General features: G+C 30.4%; 1 protein-coding gene across 1 annotated transcript; it reads right to left on the minus strand.

Annotated features, from left to right (window-relative positions):
* Positions 1-4,686: 4,686 nt before the first annotated feature.
* Positions 4,687-27,736, minus strand: LOC113376424 (dihydropyrimidinase-like). The gene is made up of 8 exons (XM_026616324.1): positions 27,622-27,736; positions 27,346-27,440; positions 27,093-27,277; positions 26,323-26,597; positions 17,747-17,893; positions 8,996-9,231; positions 5,102-5,438; positions 4,687-5,006 (listed from the first exon to the last, which is right to left on the minus strand). The coding sequence occupies exons 1-8, from the start codon at positions 27,658-27,660 to the stop codon at positions 4,695-4,697; spliced, it is 1,626 nt and encodes a 541-aa protein (XP_026472109.1). The 5' UTR covers positions 27,661-27,736; the 3' UTR covers positions 4,687-4,694.

The following is a 27,736-nucleotide window of genomic DNA, read 5'->3' on the forward strand; positions in this document are numbered from 1 at the left end:
CCTAAAGTTTGTTTCAAAACCTACATATGGTATTAACACCCTACCATATGTAGGTTTTAAGACAACTTTAGGGTTTCAATATACAAGTATATACAGACTTACAGTTGAGTAAGTCTGTAAGAATCTCGAATTCAGAGATTCTTAGCTAATTTAAGCTTAAATGACTGAACTACTAAATATTCCACAACCACACAACTAAATGATAAATGAAAAATGACGTAACTTACAGAGAGATTTACATTGTTTAGTATTCCTTTCGCAAAAAATTAATACAATCACACACACTTTTTGCTATAAATAGATATGCAAATTAATGAAAAAATCATCGATTAATCAAAGCCAAAATTCAAAATTCGAAATTAATCAAAGCCAATCGCCAAAAATTTCATTTCAACGCACAACTAAAAATATTGAACCGAAATATTTTTTATAAAATCAGTGTCACAAAAAATTACAAATATTCGACTATAAAAATATTTAACAAAAATACATTTTATGGAGTTAGCGTCACAAAAATATTCAACGCAAATAATTTTTATGAAATTAGTGCCATCAAAAATTACAACTACCAACTATAAAAATAATCAACCCAAATGCAATTTTATGAATTAGTGTCACCGAAAATTATAACGTCTAACTATAAAAATATTCACCTAATTTTTTTTATTAATTGATTTCACTCATCGAAAATTACAACTACCAAACTATAAAAATATCGATTCAGTACATTTTATGAACTTAGATTCACCCAAATAATTTTTATGAAATTAGTGCCACCAAAAATTACAAACGACCAACTATGAAAATATTCAACCCAAATGCTATTTTAAGGAATTAGGTCACCAAAATTACAACGTGTAAATAACTTTTATGAAATTGATATCGCCGAAATTAAAACGTCTAACTATAAAAATATTTACCTATTTTTTTATAACATTGATATCATCGAAAATTACACGGCAATTATAAAAATATTGAACCCCATTATTTTGTATGGAATTAATGCCACCAAACGTTACAACGACCAACTATAAAAATATTCAACCCAAATGCAATTTTATGAAATTAGTGTCACCGAAAATTACAACGCCCAACAAAAAAATATTTAACACAAATAATTTTGTTGATATTAGTGTCACCAAAAAGTACAACTTTCAAACAAAAATATTCAACCCAAATAATTTTTATGAAATAAGTGCCACCGAAAATAATTAACCAACAAAAAAATATTCAGGGACATGTAATTCCATGAAATTGCTGTCACCGAAAATTATAACGCCCAACTAAAAAATATTCATCTCAAATACATTTTATGAAATTAGTGTCAGAATATTATAACGCTCAACTAAAAAATATCATTTTATGAAATTAGTGTCACCGAATATTATCATTAGACATCGTCTAACTACAAAAATATTTATCCAAATAATTTTTATATAATTGATGTCGTCGAAAATTACAACGAAAACTAAACAATATTCCACCAAAATAATTTTCATGAAGTTAGTGTCACTAAAAATTAAAATGTCCAAATAAAAACATTCTATCCAAATAATTTTGATGAGATTAGTATTACCAAAAATAACGACAACGATAATAACATTCCACCTTATTAATTATGAAGTTAGTGTCGCAAAAAATGACAACGCCAATAAAAGTGCTCAGCTAAATAAAATTAAAATTAGCGTGATTAGAGTTAGTTGCACGAATAAAGAAATATAAAAAAGCGAATGAATGATCTTCTTGACGAATTGTTAATATAACTCTGCATGCCAATACTACAACAACAAAACATTCCAAAAGCAAAACATCAGTAAATTACCGCTGATAGAGAAAGTGGAATCCTGTAAATTACGCTGTCCTTCCTGACGGGGAGCTTTGCCGGTACTACTCACCGTACTGTCGGCTAAACTCGGTGCAAAGGATAAAGCCGGACTTAATGCGTATGGGATCTACGGAGTAATCGTTTTTACAATTGTAAAAAAAACAATGTTCAGCAGTAAACAACCTATAGTTATGTAAGGAGCTTATTTGTAAATAATTTGTAATTTAGCCACCTACAACATATTTCAATTTCAATACAATCTTCATGTTCATACTATTTCCTCATATAAATCCTATTCTTTTTTCTATTCTATATCCTATCCTATTCTATGTACTCTTCAACGTAACTTCATTCTTCTTTTTTCTTCTTTATTATCCTATCATTGTATCTTCTATCTCCTTACGTCTTCATACTTCACTTCCTTCATTACTTCTATTCAATTCAATTTTGATTCTCAAATGTTTTGAACACGATTGAACTATTTTTAATACTATTTCAAACTATTTTAACATTATTTCAAACTATTATTCTGTGGCGATATCAAGCAGGCTGGTTTTGATTTGTAAAAAACAATCGGACATGTCATGTATATTTTTGATATCGAAATATTTTTATAGTTAATAAATTTATATTTTTTTTATTGTTGGGAGTTTCTAATTTAATATATTATAATAATCATTACTACTCCACATTGGTGACTCACGACGATGGAGATGAAGATAAAGGAGTTTTATTTTTCGAAGATTTAAGAAAAATTGATTTTGACGCAGCACCATATCACTGGTCTTCAGTGACGACCTATAAGGTATGTCCAGTCCAATCCATCATAGTTAACGCACTTACTATCTGGATCAGACTTCCGAGGTTACTCATTTGGTATACCCAGACCTCAGTGTCTATTGCTGACAGAAAAAATAATTGGAGCCTGAACTTTTCATTGGAATGCAATTCAACCTCTCTTTCTCTGTTAACTCAACAAATCGTCTTATAATGCTACCTCCCATTATCGGTGACAACGACAAATCAAAACAAAATTTGACATAATTTATTGGATTCCACAATTCTGGACTCTTATGTCAAAGAAACCAATGATCCTGATTTGGATAAAGAGCCAACTTCTTTCTCTGATCGGAACTCATCAGATACGAATGCAACGCTTGCAGAAATGGAAACTGTACCCATAAATTATGCATTCTAAACATTAAGTTATTCTGATATAACTAATACCCATTAGATCGAGAACATTATGCAGAATATGGAGTTGATGGCAGGTCAAATCACCACATACGGTGGATCTGCTGACGAAACATGGAAATTGTAATTGACCAGTATTACAACACTGGTCTGCTATAATCTGCTTTCCCACCACATTTTTATAACGTGTTTCCCTGTATTTTTTTTTAAACTGTGAGATCAACACTGGGCAGGGAGTGTGTGGCGATATCAAGCAGGCTGGTTTTGATATGTAAAAAACAATCGGACATGTCATGTATATTTTTGATATCGAAATATTTTTATAGTTAATAAATTTATATTTTTTTTATTGTTGGGAGTTTCTAATTTAATATATTATAATAATCATTACTACTCCCACAATTCTATGTATGTATTACTCTATTCTTTTCTATTACTAACTATTCTATCTATCCTATTCTATGTACTCTTCAACGTAACTTGATTCTTCTTTTTTCTTCTTCTTTATATCTATCATTGTATCTTCTATCTTCTTACGTCTTCATTACTTCTATTCTTACTTCCATTACTTCCTTCATTACTTCTATTCAATTCAATTTTTATTCTCAAATCTTTTGTACACGATTGAACTATTTTTAATACTATTTCAAACTATTTTTAACATTATTTCCAACTATTTTCTATGTATATTTATTCTATTCTTTTCTATTTCTAACTATTCTATCCTATTCTATGTTTTTCACACAACGTAACTTCATTCTTCTTTTTTCTTCTTTATCATCTATCATTGTATCTTCTATCTTCTTACGTCTTCAATACTTCTATTCTTACTTCCATTACTTCTTCCTTACTTCTATTCAATTTTTATTCTCTAATATTTTATTCACGATTGAACTATTTTTAATACTATTTCAAACTATTTTTAACTTTAATTTAAACTATTTTTTTAACAATATTTTTTGTCGAGGATTCGAACTCCGAACCTCCTGCGTGTGAGTCGGAAACGCTACTCATGAGCTAATTCCGCCACAATACATGATTTATAATTTCGCAAAGAATTAAGCAGAATTTAATTTTGGCCAATTCTCGGATAAAATAAATAATAGTATAAGTTGGTAGTCAAGAAGAGTCATTTTATGTCTTTGCTGCTCGATCAGGCGTTTCACACATAAAACCTAACCTCCAAAAGGCACAAACTTCAACTTATTAACTTTGGTTAGACTTCACGTATGTGTTATCAAAGTGACAACAGATAGTTGCACTTATGATAAAATTGTTATTTCGCATTTGTGCCTCTTGGAAGCTAGGTTTTAGAAATTGATTTACAATTAGAGTAAAACGCTTGACCGCATAGGATAAACATAGCTATTTGACAATAACCCGTAGCATAATATTTCTATTTTATCTGAGAATTGGCCCTATATTTCTAATATCTTTACCAAGACTTGTTTAATGCGTGAGGTTCTTGTAGCCTTTCAGACAATATATGTAATATCTATTCCGCTATAAAATCATTTTAGAGAACATATATCAAGAACGCAGTAATAATATTTTAACTTCAAGCACAAGCTTTTAGGAAAATGAATTAAACACTTAACAAATACAATATAATAAAGAGCAAAAGAAACTGTCCATGATATAAATATTGTTCATGAAGTGTTTTAAATAGTTCCTTTTATTTCATCGATAAATTAATTAATAAAAGCATAATGAACCAAACGAAATCTACTAACCTTGCATAGGCAGGAGCTCCAGCTGGTGGTAGTGGTTCATGGTGTCCGTTGCTCGGTGGCACATCTATCTGCAACTGTTGTGTCATATCATTTACGGCTGCTATGGATCCTTGTGGTGTCTCATAGACAAATGGTGCATGACATGGTGTCTCTACAAAAGTTCCATGGCCTTCCACAACTTTCAGGTCGCCTTCGTCGACACAAACACGACCGTTCACAATAACGTATTCTGGAACACCGTGACATTCCATACCCTGTGAATAGATAGATAATGATAAATGAGAAATATTTTTGCATTAAAAAAGATAGACTATGCCAGATTATTAGTTATTCTGCCTTCTATACTGACCTCGAAAATATTATAATCCACCGCCTGATGATGTGTCTTGGCTGAAATAACACGCGTCTTAGTGGGATTAAGAATGAGGATATCAGCATCAGATCCTTCGGCGATACAGCCTTTACGTGGATATAAATTGAAAATACGAGCTGCATTAGTGCTGGTCACGGCAACATATCTCTGTGGATCCATCAAACCAGCGTGCACACCACGTTCCCAAATCACAGACATTCTATCTTCGACACCGTTCACACCATTTGGAATTTTGGTGAAGTCCTTAGCTCCAAGAGCTTTCTGGGACTCATTGAAGGTGCAATTGTCTGAACCAGTGACTTGCAAATCATCTCTATATTGTCATAACACAATAATAAAAATAAATAAATTACAAAAATATATGAATCAAATTAGGCTAAGGCAAGTCTTGTAAACGTATAAAAATAAATTTTCTATACAAATAGTATTTTTTTAAACTTTAATATCTAATTGTTTAAATAACTAAAATCAATTCATATTTAATACTTCAACCCCCAAAATATCAATAGCATAAGAAAACGTTTCGTCAGAAACCTTTTTCTTCAGCAAAGCCTTGCTATGATTTAGACATGAAATTAGCTGATATAAACTAACAATAAAACAAATGTAAGTATTTCAAACAATTTAAATTCCTACACCTGCATTTATAATATACCAATAATTAAGCGTTCGTCATTCGAGTTTTCTGAGTCATTGATATTTTGTACAACGATTGTTTATACAAATGTTATTAGTCGGTAAATATTTTAAAACATATGATTCACACAGTATACGAAGTAACAATAATTTTTGTTATATAAATAAGAGGGAAGTAAAAATGTATAGTGAAATTATTATATAATAAATCAGTCACCATAATTTCTATTGATAAAAATTATTTTTCATGAAATCCATTTTCCAGGCTGTTAGTGTAATTTGTTAGATAGATTATAAATTCTGCACGGCAAACAGTGTAGTATATTATTATACAGTGCAAAGTATTAAGAGCAGCAATAGAATGTGATAGCTTCATAAATATTGAATTATACATTACATTTGCACATTAGCAAAACTTTACATATATTGAGTTTCCAACAGAAAATTTATATAATAATTTATATACGACTAGAATATTTGAATAAAAACAGTATGTATCGGTCAGGTAAATTATTGCCGAGATCATTTAAAAGTCTACTTGTAAAAATAAGCAGTCTGATAATCTTTCGTTCTTTGATAATACACCAAATAGTCCAGTCATTTGGTCGTTTTGCCGGTACAGTACTCCGGGAATTCTGAAAATTGGTAATCTTATAGATTTCGAGGTACTCTTTACGAAAATAAACTTTGCCACCTCAAATTTGAACGGGAAGTTGCCACCATATTGAAAAAATGGCGTCAAAAAACAGCTTTTTTAAAATATCTCCTTTCTGGCTCATTCTACAATAAAAGTATCTATGTACGAATTAAACTAGAGAAAATTTCCTACAATTCTTTAGAAAACCGTTTTTTTTTTTGTAAAAATGATAGTTTGGGAGTACGGCCGCCTCAAAGTCTTTGCTGCTCTCGCCGTAGTATCAAATCTCTCCATATATGACAGCACTTTGAACTTGACCACATTCCTTCTAATAAAAATATATTTTTAATTTAAATTAAGCGAATAAGATCTAGAAATAAAATAAATCAAATATTTTTCTGTTTTTTTGCTGATTTTTTAACACTTCAAGCTACTTACTTATAGCTACTTTGCCATTGAAGTGTAAAAAATCAGCAAAAAAACGAAAAATATTTGAATTATTTTATTTCTAGATCTTATTCGCTTAAAATATTAATTATTAGAGAGAATGTGATCAAGTTCGAAGTGCTGTCATATATGGAGAGATTTGATACTACGGCGAGAGCAGCAAAGACTTTGAGGCGGCCGTACTCTCAAACTATCAATTTTATAGAAAAACGGTTTTCTAAGGAATTGTAGGAAATTTTATCTAGTTTAATTCGTACATAAATACTTTTATTGTAGAATCAGCCAGAAAAAAGATATTTTAAAAAAGCTGTTGTTTGACGCCTTTTTTCCAATATGGCCGCAACTTGCCGTTCAAATTTGAGGTGGCAAAGTTGATTTTCGTAAAGAGCACCTCGAAATCTATAAGATTGCCAATTTTCAGAATTCCCGGAGTACTGTACCGGCAACATCCTTTTTTGCACCAAATGACTGGACTAAAATGAGAAATGCTGAAAATAAAGTGATTTTTTTAATTTCCGACACTACGTTGACTTACGAGGCCAGCATCTTTATCAAGCCGGTGGCGGTACGTTCATCGCGCGGCATTGGTGGGCTGGTGGCATCGCGTAACAGGTTCGAGTTGGACCTGGACGCTGGACTTCGAAGGGCGCAGGCAACTACTTCGCCGTAGAGCGCGCACTCGGAACGTATGGCGTCCCGTCTCTTGGCCGCGACCACCTCACTGGCCGCACGGCTCATCACGTGCAGCACGTAGAGCGGCGATTTCACCTGATTCACGCGGTTTATCGGGTTTTTTATAAACATTTAATAAAACTTATCATAAACCGCTGTATTAGAATTCAATTTTGAACTATTCCCATACTTTGATAATATAAAACCTATCGTCTACTATATTAAAATACTGGTATCACATTTAAAATTTAACCAGTTAATTTGTTAAAAAATATTGTAAGTCTATCTAAGTATGTTTATTAACATTTTACAAACTGCTTCAAAAGATATTAATTGATTACAACTGTCAAACGATATTAATTACATTAAATTAGATTTCAATTAATTTGACACCCTCGTTTCTCAACCTTCAGATCATTTACTACTGCTACAGAACTAATAAAATTTGTCGATTATTCTAGACTCCTTAAAGTATATATTTTTATATAAAAAACAGGTAAAACTGTGCCAATGTTTTGAAATGCACATCATAAATTTAATTAGTTTTTGAGCCTGCTGCCACCATTCAATTTTTTCTAATATTAGTTAGCCCTTGAACAGGAAAATGTATAGAATTATATTCTCATTAGAATGATCGTATCAGTAAGCAATATGAAAAATTTCCTCACGCAAAAGATCAATTATTACAAATATTTTCAAACTATCACTTTCCTCACATAAACTTCACACCATAAAAGCAAACACGCGAACTAGAAAACTTTAAATAATACTGAATAAGGAAACTACGTATAAACTACATCAAATGCTATATACAATACAGACCGCAATAAGTAGCATGCAAAATAAGAAAACATTGTTCATCATACTGACTAACATGTAATACGAAACAGCTTGAAAAGCAAATTAATTCAAAAAGCTCCATTCCTTTATTATGTTCAGTTATTTTCGTAAGTCATACGAAATGATTCTTCGTTCGTGTTAGAATTATTTGTTATTCAAACTTTACATATACTCAAAGTTAACTTTGAACCAAAAAAAAAAAACAATTGTCACTTAGCCCCTCGTTAGTATGATGTAGGGACAACAACAATGTAGTACTAATTATACATCTAAAAATTATTGAACTCCAAAAATCAATGATTCATTATAATTATTATAAATAAAAATGGAAAACTAAATGACTTGAGCAAAAAGAATTGTGATTGTGTTTTCCATCAAATCCAAATATAAAAAAATAGTTCTAACAAATTGTACAATCTTGCAAGAATTTACAAGAATTGTGATTGTGTTTTCCATCAAATCCAAATATAAAAAAATAGTTCTAACAAATTGTACAATCTTGCAAAGGGTGATATTATGCAGTGAATAACAGAATAAATTATTAGATTTTGGTTAAAGTTATTAAATGTTGAAATTAATGTGCTCTTCATACAAATTGAGAAGTCAATAGCAAAATACACATGTCTTTAGTTACTCACTGCGCCAGCAGGGACATCAGAAAAGCTGGCGTTGCTGGATCCGGTCGGAGGGGTGGACTGAGCACGTGCGCGGCTGCATGCCGCCAACACGTGTCCTGGTATGCTCGCCCGTCGCATGCGAGAGCGCAGGCTAATGTCTCACCGTAAACAGCAGCTCCTGGACGACCACGGGCACGGGCCACCTCCAGGCCTGCAGACTTGCTCATCACATGCACTACGTACAGCGGACAGCGATTCTGTACGAGGTGACGCGTGCGTGCGCGACCGAAGTCAATGTACGATCAATGTGCAATTTAAATAGACCGTGGAAATAGGTGGTTTGTCAGGCTAGACTATTTAACATACAGATGACGTTTTGAATAGACTTTGTATAAAACGCTTCTTCAAAAGCGGAGAAGCACTTTACCCTCCTTTATTAACAAGTCTATTTTTTTAGAACAAATCTCTTAAACTCATCTCCATGACAAACTAAATAAAAAGCTAACATCATCTGTAAGTTTATAAATAAGACTATGAATTCAACACTTTCGCTACGGATGTCGTGCCTAGACGACAGCCACATGACGTGCTAGGTGTGCGGATGTCGTCCATGAACGACATGTTGTGTTTGCCTTTACTTCAAGATTTATCACTATGACAAACTATTGAAAATTCTATTTTAGTATTATATTATAATTTTATAATTTATTATTATAATTTCTAGTTCATTAAAAGCGTAATTCTGAATTTTTTAACACATTTTTGTTGATAATGATAGAAATATCTTAAAAGGGGCGATACATGTAATCGCCTTAATTTTTACCATTTTTGAGGACTTTTTAAACTGTAAAGGAATGACTGAATCTTTTTGAACTTTTTTAGGGTTATTTATTATATATTAAAATACACAAAAATTTTTTTTTTAATTTTTTTTTTAAATGGCTGCCGTAAAAATAAATCTGCCAAGACCCTCTCGGAAAACGCCATCAATTTGCAGGCGTTCTCACTTTTCGTACCGTGATTTGAAATCAAAAAAATTAGTTTGTACGTGTTCATAAAACATATATCTTCTAGTTAAACCAAAAAAAAATTAAAAAAGTCACAAAATCGTAAATTGGCACACCTCAGAAAAAAAGTTCGATTTTTCACCTTTTTTTCAATGGTTTTTTTTTGGTAAAAGGGTTAATTTTTGAAAATTTTTTTGGAATGTTTGAGGTTTAACTAGAAGCTATTACTGTAAAGTAGATGTGTGCAAAATTTCATTGGAATCGGTTGAGAACTTTTTGAGTTATCCCGCCCGCAAATTTCAAAAATGTCGTTTTGAGAAAAACGCGTTTAAAGTTTTGACACAGAAACAGATAAGAGTACAATAGCACTCAAGCGTCGAGTTGAGGCGTGGCACTTAAATGAGTTTTATTGTATAAATAATGATAATTTTGTTTTGAATATTTACAGGCATATTTTTGAGATGTTATTGTAACGATTTATGAAAAAAAAATCGATTTTTTTTCTTGTTACATGTATCGCCCCCCTTAAAATATATCGTTTTGTCTGTCCGTTCAGTAGTGCAACTGAGGCACGCTGTTCCCGTACAGCAGCGACATTCCTTGCAGAAAACACTGCCGTAGCGAAAGAATTGCTATATCGTACTGATTTTACTTAACACGTTAATCGCCACGATCACATCAAAAAAATTTTCACATCGGCCATAGTAACTTTAATCGATAATTAAATTAAACGTACTGCTTAGACTGCGAACAACAGCCCTTTTTTCACAGAATGTTTTGGATAGCATAATGAAAAAATATAGTTAATTATATTATTAAAATGTATTTTTTTAACTGAAACATTATATAACTATAGGTTTATTTTGTAATATGCCAAGACATTTTTAAGTTCTGTTACTTAGAAGCCAGGCTGTCGAACCATACTGCAAATGTATCGTTAACGTTGGACATCTGTGATTGATGTGACTTTCTACCAAATCGCGTATGTCAGACACATATGACTGACATGGCAATTAACGTGTTAATCATTCATTTGCTATACAGAACATGCAAAGTGGCACACTTTTGACGGGTAGCAGTATAAACAGATAACAAAAAGAAAAATAAGTTGGTATCAAAAATTATTATTGATTTTCAAAATTTTTCGTATAAATAATAAAATCAGAGTGTCGATATTGTATCAGCAGTTCGCTAAGCGGAAACTACTAACTAAATAATAAAACTTTTAGTATCAGAATAATCCACGCGTCTAATACATTATAGTCAACGACAGCTTGACGTTAAGCAATGATATAATTTAACCTTAATTATCAATTGTACCAGTTACCATTATCAATTTACAACATCTATTTGTAGCTACTCATTTTCCTTCTTGATGATGTATGCAACTCTACATGCTAGTAAAACAATGCTTTAATAATTTTCATTATTGGCTTAAATTATGTTTAGTGCTTTGATCTAAGCACGCACTCAATGTATTTTTAGCAATTACCAGTTTCATTTCATACAGTTACATCTTTAAAAATAGCGTAAGATCTGGTAAATACACTGGACTAAAAATAAGCGACGTAGAAATCCTAAATTAGTATCACCAATTGAATATTCATTTGATAAATACTCTTCTTGAACATAATGCGAGTAATGAAAAAGAAATTAAATGAAAGCAAATGGTATTATTTCAACCTGTCTATTTCAATCTATGTTGAGAATATAAAGCGTTAACTATTTAAATTCCATTATAAGCAAATATACAACAAAAATATTTTGTTGCCCTCTTATTACAAACTGCTGGCAAACATTTATTGAGCAATTAATAGCTTGAATTATACCATGTGGAAGCATTGCTTATATATCAAAATAAAATGAAATTATTTATAAATGAATTTTCAGAACCGATTTGTAATATTGTCGAGATAAACATCCCATTATTCCCAAAGGATATCATGCGTTGTTATGGAAAATGTAAGCCGCAATGTTTACTGCTATTTTTCTCAAACCAACATCGAGATATCGTTCTCAGTTATTAAAACAAAACTACAACAAACTATTATTTTATATAAACATAAACTAGAGTATATCGCTTATTTACATAGAGAACTATTCGTTATCTGAATAAACGTGAGAAACGACCGCGATTTACATAAACAAAGCTTTTGTTTCGGTAAAAATATCGATGCTTTCGAAAATGCAGTGTCAGCATTCCGAGACTGAAGAACAAGTTAACGTAACGGTACATGGTAATCTATTTCTTTTTCTCTACAAAAAACAATTGCTGTCAACAAACCAAGGGAACTCATATAACGCTGATTGACAGGAAACTTTTGTTATTCCATAAGATTGTTCCAAAATTGTTGTACCTTGAAAACACGATAGAAATTTTGGACCATTATCAAAACTGCCCATCTACTAACAAACAAACATTATAGAACGATAATGAAATATTTTAATTAAATTTCGAAGTACTATGTAATTATTCAGGTTTTTCAAGGTTATCTCTACATATTAGGACTCGCACGTGGCTTTCTGCCACTATAAATAAATTGTACGTAAAAATAAAATGCATTGAACGTCACTGCTATGCATTAGTAGTGCATTACATTTATAATTGACTGACACTGACATTGACGTCATTCGTTGTCACTACATAGAAAGTAATAGTCGTACAACAACAATATTTAAACAAAAAATGTAAAATTTTGTTTACAAAATAAAATAAAAACGTAACTAATAGGACATATCGTTGTTCAATCTCAGATAGCCTCGTACATGCTAAGAAATTATGCTTTTTTGAAAATTTTGACGATGCTCTATTATCAAATAATAAAAAAACAACTAATCATCATAGTTATGATCTATGTAAAACTCCAGTAAAAAAAAATACAATATTAGGATTTAGAACTCTATAAATATTATTTTAGACTATATATAATAAAAAAATGTACACCAATTGCTTCAAACAATAAAACATGAATTATGCACACAGAAAACAGATAACATTGAAAGGGCAATCCTTTAAATTTCAGAAATTTCCAAAGTGATTCATATGAGACCACCACATGGCAACTTTCAAGAGGTCAACGTCAGTGAAAAAAAAACTTGCGGGGTCCCATCATTGAAAATGCGGGTCCACGGTAGTGGATTCCAACATAATATGCTAATATCTATTTACTTAAAGACATATACAATATTTATAAATAAACCTAGAAAGTAAAAAAATGCGCATTTTTATAAAAATGAACTAGTTGTAGTATGCAGATTATTGACATTCGACTTGTGGTTTCTGAAATTTAGGGTCTTGAACAACTGGAAATATCTAGCTACCACAAGTCGAATGCCTACATTCTACAATTAGCACATTTTTATAAAAATGCGCATTTGTTTACTTTCTAGGTTCATTTATAAATATTGTATATGACTTTCTATTAAGTAAATAGATATTAGCATATTATGTTGGGATCCATTTAGGGCCTAAATGCTGGCTGTCAAAAAGCTTATGCTTGGCACGATTTTTGGCGCCTTTTGATTTTGTATATTATTTCTGGATACTAAAGATCAAATAAATAGTAGACGATCGTAATAAATAGTAGACATAGGTTTGGCGTTATTACGAATCTCCTAACGAAAGAAATATTATACTGCACATGATTGGAGATGTAAGATTAAACATTACAAAATTGTCGCTAAATGTTGAAAATAAAGCATTTACATACTGCTTAGTTTATTTTGTCATTTTAAATTCAATGTATAAACTTAACATATATTTTTACTTCAAATGTTCAGAACTGAAGTATAGTTAGAAATTTATAAAAAGGAAATCGAAAATCGATAAATTCATAAAAAGTAAATAGGGGATCCATGGTAAGGCGCAAGGTCAACGACAAGTTTGGGAATGCTTTGAATCGGCAATTACAGACATTAACTCTTTACACGAATTTTAATAAAATATTTGCTACTAAACTGAATTTGCTACTGAATTGGAGATTAAACCTTACATAATTGTCGCCAAATGTTGAAAATGAAATATTTACATACTGCTCAGTTTATTTTGCCATTTCAAATTCAATATATCAACTTAACATGCATTTTTACTTCAAATGTTCAGAACTGAAGTTTAGTTAGAAATTTGTAAAAAGAAAATCAAAAATCGATAAATTCATAAAAAGTAAATAGGGGGTCCATGGTAAGGCGCAAGGAGACAACGATAAAGTTTGGGAACAAGTTTGGGAATGCTTTGAATCGTCAATTATAAACATTTAACTCATTACACGAATTTTAATAAAATATTTGCTACTAAACTGAATTAATGATCATGTAAGTTGGACACCAATGCCTTAATATCGAGTTCAAAAGTTTACTGGAGAAGGAAGTCTAACAATATGGCATACGATACCATCGGTAAAACGGATGCCGTGAGTTCGCGTTATGCATAACACTGCTCTTTTGCAAATAACTACACTTCTGTCTTTTGCATACAGTTTTTTAAACCGTTAATAATATTACAGATAAAACATATGATAATAATTCAATACATTAGAGGTTTTAAGTCTGAAGTACTTAAGAAAGCCGACATTATAAGACATTAGATATTTTACATTTTACTGGTAAATCGCCGAAGATTCATTTAATTTACATTTTCTGTATAAAAATATTAATCTTTTTATCTATTTTGTAACAAAAATTAATATTTATGCCGATATCATAAACTAATAGATAATTAATTTCAAAGCAAATCTCTTAATTACCAATTAATTCCAAAAGTCTAGCATTCTCAAAAATTATTATTGAATTTCAAACATCTTGGACATATACCTACTATGATGATTATACAACAAGGTATACTTACATGATTTATTCCGATTTTCTATTGCTATAAATAATATAAATTCGGGCTATTCTTTCGCTAACTACTTTAAAAATACGAAATTCATGCTGGCGCAAAAAAAGTAAGAAAATCACTAGAAATCGTTATATAAACTTACAAATACGTCCTCTCTTAAATAAGATAAGCTAGGTAACGAATAAGAAATAATAATATTAGGTAACAATTAATAATTACCAAAGTGAAATAAAATTATTTCATATAACAAGTAAAAGTTGCTCAAATTGTAAGAAAACTGGAAAGAGTATGATGATTTATCATATGGTAATGGTTGGAAAAATATTTTGTCATGTAAATGCAAAAATTAATATTTTCGAATAATCCGGCACATTCATCATTCGAATTTGCATAAAGTTAGTCAAACTAATAAGAAAAATAAATTGTGTATAATCTATACATGCATGGTGTAAAATGCAAGTTCTTGAGTTTTAAATAAGATGCAACTAGCAAAGTGTCTCGACTAACAAAATCCGTATTTCAATCTATGCATTGTATATCACAAAAAATATTTTAAATTCTGTATACACAAGTAAATTAATAATTATTAATAATGTCAAAATTAAATGCTCTCGCCAGTTTCCTGAAAATCTGACTATTCCAGATCATATTTTGTATACATATATACATAGCAACAGATATATAACATTAACAAACATCGATAAAATATTCGTATAAAAATGAAATATATATGCACAAAAATAATATTCATTTCAAAGAGCACAAACATATATAAACATTGAAAAGATTCCACACATACACACAATAAACATCATATTCTTTAAAATTGATCTTACGATTGTAAAAACATGTGGCTCTTGATTATAAATAAATAGCGAAAGTAATTTAAAAATTTATAGCCGCAATAATCACTGCATCTACATAAAAACAGTATTTATTTGTTCTATGAGCAAAATCTTGTTTGTGTTTCTAATGAATTTACGGTCGGATTAAACCATTTAAATATAGTGATGATAAATAAACCAGACAACAGTAATACCCCGCTTAACGCCGATTCGTTTAACGCTTTTCTATTAGGGCTAAACCCGGAGATTCACCAAAATATGGGTGAAATTGTAAAAAAATAATAGAATTTGCGAAACAAACTGTCTTAGATAAATGTGGAGATGTTGAATAAATAGTTATAAAAATAGCAGGTAGTTCTAATGGTGATCGGAAATTAACTGAGCGAAAAGAAGCCAAAAATATTGATAGTAGTGATTTCAAAGAATTGCAAATAAAACTTCTAATGGCGTTTTTAAATTAATTGAAATTATGGACGACATTTCTAAAAATGATACTTTTGACAGGAGTCCAAAAGCAAGTTGAAATGTTATAGATGCTGTATCCCATAAACAACTTCCAAAATAACGCGAAAGAACAACGTAAACTATGTTAGATGCTATTTTGACAAAAATGACAAAAAATTTGAATCGCAAAGCAGACTTAATTCGAATTGTGCTTGTTTTTATAAGTGTATTTGTTTATATTATTTTGTTTTTTTATGTAAAATGGATATTTTCTGTTATTTTTATAAAAAATAAAAAATAATTTAACCCATGGTCAATTTTCTACCAACTTCGTTTAACTCCATTATTTTCATGTTAACACGTTCGCGGACAGTAAAAGTTTCAGTAAGGTACAAAAAATGGCAGTCATTTTATTTTCAGTGATATCTGAAATTTGATTAAACAACGTTCATAAAGGTAGTCAAATTATCATATTTTTATCGTTATATATGATGAATGCTATAGCATTCACGTCAAGTTTCGCTTCTATTTTACAAAATGTGCTTTCCCAAAGTAATTTATGACTATGGGAGAAAACAACATAATACGAAGATACGTAAATGATCAGTTAGTCATTACCTTGACAGGTATAATAATTAGAAAAACGTAAGGTTATATAGCATCAAATTCAAAACTAGTGGTGTATGGCATCGTCCCTCAAGGCAAATTGCTGGAACTTCCCTTACCGTAATGAAATATATTAAATTGTTTTCAAATAGATTATTATAGATACTGTAACATTGCCTAATATTTATAAGAATTATATAAACTGAATTTCAAAGTTAAAATTATTTTTTTTAAAGTATATAAGTGAGCTTTAGAACTTTAGCCAGAATAAAAACTAAAATCTGAATTATTTTCGATATGGGATCGTTCAAGTATTACGTAAGCAGATTTATTTAGCACAATTATTTACCCCCCTCCCCTTTGTCAGCAAAAGTAAGCAAAAGTTCATACCCAAAATAAGTAAAACAATAAACCCCCCGCCACCCTATAGTGCTTACGTAATACTTGAACAGCCCTATACAAAAAAAATTTTTTTTTGAAAAAAAAAATTAAATATTTTTTTTCCAAAAGCAATTGTTTTGTCAACATAAGAAGACAGTTTTTCGAATCATTCAAATCGGATGCTTAGTTCTCTCAAAAATTTCATTTTCGATTTTCGGCCCATTACTATAACTTACCCTACGGAAAGTTAATAATTGACTTTAAAATTTTAATGCTAAAGTATCCATGTCATAATGCATCAGAATAAAAATAAATGCTATAGAATTCACGTCCGCGAACGTGTTAAGATAGTCTCATTTAGAGCTGTTTTGCTTTACGCTCTGCTATAATGAAACATAACCACCCCAGGGGTATTACTGTATATAATAATAAAATATAAATATGATACAAATAGATATACACGGAACGTCTAAATTTAATAATGTATGTAAAAACATCAAGAACGTAACACGATTATTCATTAAAATTGCAACTAGTATTGAATGTGTTAAATTTCCCCTGTTTGTTTACGCATTTTACGCCGTTGCAATAGCGTCATCGATCATTGCCCTACGAGTGTTTTAACGAATAATGTTAATTCTAAATTTCTAACCTGTTGGGCGATAACGCACGCTCTGTTGACCGCTTCCGCCTCGACTTCCTCGGGCCGCGAGAGTTGGTGCCCTTCCGGTCCCGTGACACCGGAAGCCAATAGCCGCGATGCGTTCTCGGCGACCACAGATCCGTTTTCGGCATGAACCTGAAAGAAAAAAGAGTTTTATAGAGAATTATGACATAACTAGGTTTAAGGGGTTACACCACTGTAAATTTTGTTAAAAAACCAAAAAAAAAATTTGAACCTGTTAGAATATGAGGAAAAATATTTCATACCTAAAACTTAATTTTTAACTTCCCGTAGGGTAAGTTATAGTAATCGCAAAAAAATCGAAAATGAAAATTTTTATATATCTTTACGTTTCAGAGGTTTCTGAATATTTTGGCATATCTTAGAAAAAATGGATGTGTGTGTGTGTGTGTGTGCGTAGTATGTATGTGTGTGCGGATACAAATTTTCGTCGACGATTTCGGGAACACGGATAAAGCAATTTGAATAATTTAAAAAACATTCGATCCGTATTGATAAGGAGACGTGCTGATTAGTTTTTGGCGGAGGTAGGTCTAGCCGTTCCGAAGATATGGGACAAAAAGTGCCAAAAACGGTACCTCAGTTTTTAATAGAACGGAGCGTCCGATTTTAATATTTCAAAAAACATTTTACTTGTATTGACAAGATGAAGATTTGATCAAATTTTTATAAGGGCAGGTTTAGCGGTTTCGGAGATATAACAAAAAAAGTAAAAAAAAATGCCATTTGGCGGTCAAAAATGATCATTAGACATATGCACATCAAATTATCAGATATTTTATAGAAATTTTAACAATAAGTATAAATTTTGTTTACATTCCTATGGGTTCCGTACCGATGTTTACGCGTTAGACAGCGACGCGGCGCTTACGCGCTTTATATTTTGTCTCTATGCATTTGAAGCAGTACGATTGCTTTGAAAAAAAGTTCAGATCTTCCAACATATGTCAAAATAAAGAAAACATTTTTTTTTTCAAAAAAAAAGATTTAAAAAAAAAAATTTTTAATAATTTTTTTTTCAATTTTTTTTTTCAAAAAAAAGTAATTTTTTGTCAAATTTATAGTTTCTCAAAAATCTTATTTTTTCGAAGTAATTTTTTTTTCAAAAATGTTAATCGTTTTTTAAAAATATAATAATTTTTGGTACTGGAAGTTCCAGCAATTTGCCTTAAGGCACGATGCCCTAATTGCCTTAAGACAGAATTCCACTTACAGCTAGTTTTACTTGTAATTATGAGCTTTTTCGCATGCGCGTCGGACTGCTCCGAACCGACACCACTCAAATGCATTAACAAAAAACATAATAGTTCAGTCATTATAGTAAGTTTACCTCGGAATTCGAGATACCCAGTTGTAAGTCTGTGAATACTTGTATATTGACACCTAAAAGTTGTCTCAAAACCAACATATGTTGCGTACATCCTACCATATGTAGGTTTTGAGACAACTTTTAGGTGTTAATATAAAAGTATTTACAGACTTACAGCTGGGTATCTCGAATTCCGAGATTCTTACATAATTTAAGCTTAAATGTCTGGACTAATAAAGCAAAATGACAACATGTATCTTCTTGAATAGTGCAGAGCCAACATATATAGAGATTGACTATATTGCGGCTGATATTGCTGAGGATAATTTCAACGATGGTCTAATCAATATATTATAAATGATAATAGTTTTAGAGATTAATATTGGCATTTAAACATGTACTGCTTGTGTAGAAGTCGATTATAAAAGTCTTAAGCATTCCGAACGGTCTTTGACGGATGCGCCAGAAGTAGGACGCTCTAATATAAAATCATCAAGGGAAGAAAATAAGAAAAAAATTATAAATATAGAAAAGCATCTGTATGTTGCTGAAATATCAGATTAATAGTAAAAAAAATTAAAGTGACATTTGTTTTTCTCGAAAAACGATTTTTCAACGCGGCACGCAAAATAACTACAACAATTTAATTTTTTTGCATTCGATTTTTTTACACTATTTTTAAAATTACATTTTTAAGTGCCCATCATAGCGGATTTTCTATATGGTAATATGTTCATCAATTATGAACTAATTACTATCCGTTTTTAGTTGCAATTTAACGATTTTGAATGGAGTGCTCGCCAAACAAACAAAAATCGATATTTTTTGAATCCGCTATGATGTCGAATGTATGTATTTCTGTAAAAATAGTATTTTAAATATACTGTAGAAAATTCGAATAAAAAAAAATTACAATACAAATCCAATTTAACGCGGCTCGTCGAAATGGCGTTACTTTTGTTACTGTACCTTAAGTACAGTAAATAATTAAATATCTATCTTTAATATCATGATTATATGACTTTTGCCTCCGCCCGAAAAAAATGGTAAAAATATACGTTTTTTTTGGCTGCTACAGTGGTGTAACCCCTCAAGCAGCATTTTTCCTTAAGGCAAGTTGCATAAATTTTCCGATTCTCAACTTAATCAATATGAATTGAAATTCAGCTATTTAAGTAGCATGTTCAACTGTTTATTTTAGTAATAACATTTCGCTAGAATTAAAGAGATGGCTCCTTTTCCTTCAACTTTTGAATATTGTTGTTAAAAAATTCTTAACTTTACTAGTTTTGGGATATCGGTGGTGGACCTTTTTACCCGCGGACCTTTAAACCCCGCTTTACCGCATATATTAAATCTGTTTCACTACATGTATATATGTATATGTATATATGTTCTTATATGTATGTGAAATTTTGCATATATACACAATTAAATTTGCATTTTATCTAGTTAATAACATCGCTGTTAACAAAAATTATTTCTTAATTCTCACGGTATTGTTGTACTTATATTAGCACAAATTCTCTACATGAATAATAATGTGTATTTATCAACTTTTAATCATTCAATCAAACAAATAGAGCATGACCTGTATTGAGCAGATCTAGAATTGTATTACACATAATTATATGTTTGTTTCTGTATAATTTAGTTTAGTTGAATATTTTTAAAGCTTCGGAAGTAATCGTTATCAACAATTTCTCATATGAAGTGTTAATAGCAGAATCAATAGCCTATCATCAAGTCATTAATGAATGCAGAAACCTGCAATTTAATGACCTCGATAGAAAATTATGTTTATATATAATAAGTAATTAAGCAGAAATTTATATTTAATATTTTTCACCTAAACATTTTACACCTTCATTAAGATGTAAGACCAGTGGGGTGAGTTTAAATATTTCACACCTTCATTAAGATGACCAGTGGGGGGTGAGGGTTAGCTAAATTTAATTACTTAAAAATGATATTTTAAATTATTTTTTTAGTAAAAAATATGCACAGTAAATACTATAAAAAATATAATTAGTAAAAAGTATTTTTTAAAATGAATTATAATTTGTTGATCTGTATTGCCGACTTTTTGATCTAGAATTGCCGATGAGTAGATACTAAATGTTTTTTATATTTTTCTGAAATATAATCTATTTTGCTTTCAAGCATTATGTAAAATTCAGTACAATTTTCTTCATAATTAAATAATTGATTAAGTTTTTTTTATAAGTTACTTAACTTCATACATTTTTTCCATTTTTCATTAATTTAAAAAAACAGATTATTATAATATTTTTATATTTTATATAGCAATATAATAAAATACTATATTTTTATATAGTTAAAAATTATATTTGAGTCATTTAACTTAGCTAACCCTCATCTCCACTGGTCATCTTAATAAAGTAAAGTAAAATTGGTGAATTAGTGCATGCATATCATTTAAATATTAGTGTATGCAAATATCGTAAAAATATTTCTAGTGAAAATAGTTGAATTCTAAAAAAATTAAAAACAAAAATGGAAGAAAAATTCGAGACAACCCGGAACAAACACCCCGAATCCGGGATAAATATTGCTTCTAAAAAAATCCCCGGATGCAATGCGGACTGTAAATCAAGACCAGTATAAGTTTTGTTCAAAAATTAAATTTGTAATATTATTCTTTAAATCCGAAAAGTCTGGTACATATATTAATTAATATAAATGAGCAATCAAATCCAAAGTAATTTACAAAATATGCGATTTTATACATCATTTTAACTTTATACGTGATTCCTAAACTAGGTTAGTAAATTAACTACATTTCTCGCAATATATTATTTATCTGCCATTATTGTACCAGTCATTCCATAGCAATTACTTTAAAAAGTTTTATAAGCCATGAAAAGTACACTGACGCATACACATAGAAAAATATTGCCACTATGAGTAAATCAATATTTGCGCATATGCGATAACGCATTTACTGACTCGCTAGAGAAGTTTCTCTTGTGTCGAATGAATTAAGTTTCAATTATCATTCTGCAGTAATATTTACTCATTTCAGTTATCTCGACATTTTTGAGAACAAAGACTTGCATTTAATGTTCGCGCAAGTTTTCTCTCGAGTCTATATGATTTTAATGATAAAATAAGCAGATTTCTGCACGTACAACTTGAAATATTTTCATCTCGCATTCTGCGCAAATGGACTTGCATATACAAAATAAAAAATGTTATATAAAGAATTTGAAAACGCTCGAACATGTAATATTTGTTTGAACAATCTAGAAAATCCATTGCATTCTGATTACAAATATTTTTTGGATTATGATAAAATATTTTTTTGTATATATTATTAGAACAATGAGCAGCACTTAAGAGTCCTATAAGCTGTTGTGATGATTTGACTTAAGTAAATAGGTCAATTATACATATGGCAATCCAAGGAGTTGTTCTCTCTCTGTATTATGAATTTTTTATTGATGCAGCAATTCCTGGCAAGAGCTTTTTACACGGGGAAACGTATTTCTATTTCTATATTTCCAAGTAAAAACCGATGTCACTACTGCTTGACATCAAGCTGCCACAAGCGGGTATCAAACTTGCAACCTCTGATTAGATTCCCATAGCCCGAATAATTAATCCAAGGAGGAAACCAAAATATGAAATCTATCATCATACAAAGTTTCATCAATATCGTCAAAAAAAATCAGCATTTAATTACGAAGAATACATCCAATATCTTTCATACTGTGTTTGAATTTTTAAAATCGGTTATAGGATTATGGGCTACAACATGATAATAAATTTTCACAATTTTCTGCTAATTACAAAAAACGGCTTGGTCAATCATCACGCAAAACTGACAAACGCTTGTCCTTAACGAGTTACATCGAATGAGTGATGAAAATTTATCTTCTCGTAGGGTAAGTTATAGTAATCTCAAAAAAATCGATAATAAAATTTTTTATATATCTTTACGTTTCAAAGATTTCTGAACATTTAGGCATACCTTTGTTAGAAAAAATGTATGTGTGTGCGCGCATGTGTGTGTGCGCGCGTGCTTATGTGTTTGTGTATGTGTGTGTGTGTGCGGATACAAATTTTCGTGGAACAGGGATTAACCGATTTTATAATTCAAAAAATATTTGATTCGTATTGATAAAGAGTTGTGCTGATTAGTTTTTGGCAGAAGCAGGACTAGCCGTTCCGAAGATAAGGGGCAAAAAGTGCCAAAAATTGTAACTCAGTTTTTAAGAGAATCGAGCATCCGATTTTAAATAGTTCAAAAAACATTTTATTTGTACTGACAAGATAAAGTATTAATTAAATTTTTGGGAAGGCAGGTCTAGCGATTTCGGAGATCTAGTGAAACAAGTAAAAAAATGTCATTTGGCATCCAAAAATGATCATTAGACATATGAACATCAAAATATCAGATATTTTAATAATGTGTACACATTTTGTAATTTTGGGTTCCGTAACATCGTTTGTCCGTAAGACGCCGACGCGGCGCTTATGCGTTTCGATAGTTCGTCTCTATGCAGCTAAAGCAGTGCGATTGCTTTGAAAAAAAAGTTCAAAATTTCCAAAATATATCAAAAAAAAAAAACATTTTTCCCAAAAGATTTTTTTCCAAAGTAATTTTTTTTCAAAAACGTAAAATTTTTCATAAATCTATTTTTTCCAAAGTTTAAAAAAAATATTTAATCTATTTTTAAAAAAATAATTTTTGGTACGAGAAGTTCCAGCAATTTGCCTTGAGGCATGATGCCATACACTACTAGTTTAATAATGCAGCAATACTAAATAAGGGCTATTTTCACTTAGAAACATATTTCTATCTCTATTTCCAAGTGAAAACCGATGTCACTACTGCTTGACATCAGACTGCCCGAGGTGGGTATCGAAACTAGAACGTCCGATTAAATTGTAGAAATTTTACAAGCAGTGGGTCAACTATTATATAAACTAAAGCTTCTAATAATGAAATAATTTTAATATTAAACTTTCATGATTTCATTCTCATATCAATCGATGATTCATAAGTTTCAACAACGATTATGTTGAATGAAACACGCGTTTTGTTACAAATAACCACGCTTAATTATGTGACTGATGTTTATCAAATCAATACAACTTCTCATACAACTAATACACTTTGAATTTAAATTAGATATTGACTGAAGCGAGACTTGCACGCTATACAATGGCAACAGAGCACCGTTATAAAAGACGATATGAGACAAGTCTTGATTCAAGAAAAATATGGGAAAACTTGCTCGAATTATGTCAATCAATTTTCAAATTATAAACAACCTTTGGCAACGTTGCAATTATTTATTTAAAAATTGTATTTCATATAAGTAGGTAAAATTAATTAAATAATATACGGTTAGAGTCACGAAAGAATATCGTATCGATTGAGGATATTATAGGATTGTTGACGTTGCTATAATGATATCATTGTTTACCCATTGGTACAAGTAAGAACCGACATGAGTAATAGTTACTTACTTCGAGAAAGCAGCGTAACATAACTGGGTTATCAATATTAGGTTATCAAAATTGATTTGCACATTGAAACACTTTGAATAGTTTGTATTGGTAAAAATAAGAACGACAAAAAATATTTACTTCGTGCGTTGTTTGGCATATTCAAATATTCATATTATTTCCTTTAAACAACAAACAACTTTAAACAAAGTCATATCTATTGATGTACAGATACATCGTTATTCCGTTAGCAAATAATAATAGAAAATTTGCATAACATTTTATAGAGAATGAAATGTATATTTTCATATAAAAAGCTGCTTTACAATCGACAACAAATATGAGACCTAGGAACAACAATATTTATTTCTCGTTATTGTTGAACAAATCATCGATTTCGGAGTAGAAATAATTTCGTTCAAATAACGTATTAGACTCCACTTATATTAAATGAAAAACAAAAGATAGGATAAAAGCTTTTCTCACTTCCCTTAGGCCCTAATTTTTTTTTTTGATTTTTTTGCGATTACTATAACTTACCCTAAGGCTAAAAGTAAGTTATAGTAATAGCAAAAAAATCGAAAAAAATTTTTTTTGCATCTCTTTACATTTCAAAGGTTTCTGAACATTATGTTCATAATTAACTTCCCGTAGGGTAAGTTATAGTAATCGCAAAAACATCGAAAATGAAAATTTCTATATATCTTTACGTTTCAGAGGTTTCTGAACATTTTGGTATACCTTAAAAAAAATTAATATATATGTGTGTGTGTGTGTGCGCGGATACAAATTTTCGTCGACGATTTCGGGAACACCGATCAACCGATTTAACTAATAAAAAAACATTCGATTCATATTGATGAGGAGAGGTGCTGATCAGTTTTTTGCAAAGGCAGGTCTATCCGTTCCGAAGATACGGGGCAAAAAGTGCCACAAACCGTAACTTAGTTTTTAAGAGAACGGAGCGTCCGATTTTAATAATTCAAAAAACATTTTACTGATATTGACAAAATGAAAAACTGGTTAAATAGATATTTCATCACTAAAACAAATTCCAAATTTTCAAAAAAATTCAAAATTTAAAAAAAAACTAATTATTAAAAAATTTCAAAATTTTCAAAAAAGTCCATTTTTTCAAAAATGGTCGAAATTCTCCAAAACCTATTTTTTAAATATTTTCAACAAAATTTTAAAGCTTTTAAAAATTTTAAATTACGGTATAGGAAGTTCCAGCAATTTGCTTTCGCGCTACTTTAGCATATAATTTGCAGCTTACGGTTTTACAAAACTGCAAGTGCATAAATAGTGTAATTTATATATAGTAAAATTTGTTTGTATTTATTAACACTCTAAGAGCATAAATAAAAACATTACGTTAACCATTTACACTCCGTCTCTGTTCCCAGTCTGACATATATGACTCGCAACTTTGTTTTCTAGTATTTTGCTTTATATTACAAATATGCTATTAAGGCCAATATTCAGCCAAAATACTGCTTTAGTTTCTGACTTGTCATATATGCCTCCTTATATGCCAAAAGGTTAATCTTTAAAAAATATTTATGTACTATTACACAAATAAAAATTATTCTTTTTTCGACCAACAACGACTTCTTTTGATAACAATAGCCTATATTTCAAGCTTGTAGACAGCAGAACTAAAGCATATATTTAAAGACTGTAGTCACTAAACGACCTTAGCATATAAGGGAGGTTCTAATGAGAATCAGATTCAAATAAATTGATTATTACTCACCATAGCCAAAGCTCCGAGCTCTTTGCACCGTTCGAACGTAGAATATAGTTCGCTGTCGTTAAGCATGAAGGCGTCTTTGTAAGCCATGAACATCTTGAACGAATTTACACCGTGTTTTTGTGTCAATTCAGCCATTTCATCACGGACCTTATCAGACCACCATGTAACGGCCACGTGCAGACCGTAGTCGCAGCAAACTTTGCCATCAGCACGCTCACGCCAGCGTTCGTAAGCTGCTAACAGGGATTCGTTCTTTGATGGAATCGCAAAATCAACTGAAAAAAAGAAAAAAAACACATTAGTAAAATAGATTTTTATTAGCAATTTCCGATAACCAAATTTTTAAATTCCGAGCCAAATCCAACCATATAAGATATTCGTATTAACCACTAAAAGGATTCTAAGAAGAATTCTATACCGACTAGCTGTTCATGCAGCACAATTAAAACTCGAAAATGTCCATATTAAGAACCACCCTAATATATATACACAATAGTAATAATATAATTTAAAGCAAAAATGCATACATTTTTGTACTTTGTATTAAAATATTTAATACCATTGCTTTATTCTTAATATTTAAAAAACTGTGCAAACAAAAAAAACTATATGCAAGCAAAATCTTACACATTTTAAGTTTGAATTCCATTAAAAGCTTTACTTAGACGATCCTTAATTACAAAATAAACTACAAAATACGATATTAACAATTATACAATTAATTTATGTATAATTTAGCATACAATTCTTTAATAATAATATTTACATACTTATCATGGTTGTTCCACCGGCCACTGCAGCTTTCGTCCCTTGATAGAAATCATCAACAGACTTTGCACCCATCATTTCCAGTTCGAAATGGGTATGAGGATCTATGCCTCCTGGCATAACATATCTTCCACGAACATCTATTACTCTCGTTCCACCGGGTATTATAAGATTTTTACCAATTTGCCTTAAATGAAAAAACAATGAATATGTAATAAATGAATAATGGTGTTTGATATATTTGTGAATACTTACTTTATAACTCCATCTTCTATGAACACATCGGTATCTTGCGTGCTGTTATCATTAACAATTCTGCCGTTCTTAATTAGCAATCTGTTCTGGGAACTCTGAAATGATGAAAAATATTGGAATAATTGTAATGCGATTTTTTAAGGTGATATAATAGGTTTTTTAAATAAATAAAATATTATTTAAACAATAAATAATAACATAATTTTAGAGTGCAACATTAAAACATATATTTATCAACCATAAGGTAACATGTTAATAAAGTAGTGAAATATTTACCTGTAGGTGGATGGGAACTTTTTTAACCGGAGTGCTCATGATTACAAATGTAATAAAATTTTATGTAATGCACAGAAGTCCACAATATATATTGTACTGTTTAATCACAATTATT

This window comes from Ctenocephalides felis, unplaced genomic scaffold (genome assembly GCF_003426905.1).
Source record: "Ctenocephalides felis isolate EL2017-DRISC unplaced genomic scaffold, ASM342690v1 CF-g0.4_SCAFFOLD_01886, whole genome shotgun sequence".
Lineage (NCBI taxonomy): Eukaryota > Metazoa > Arthropoda > Insecta > Siphonaptera > Pulicidae > Ctenocephalides > Ctenocephalides felis.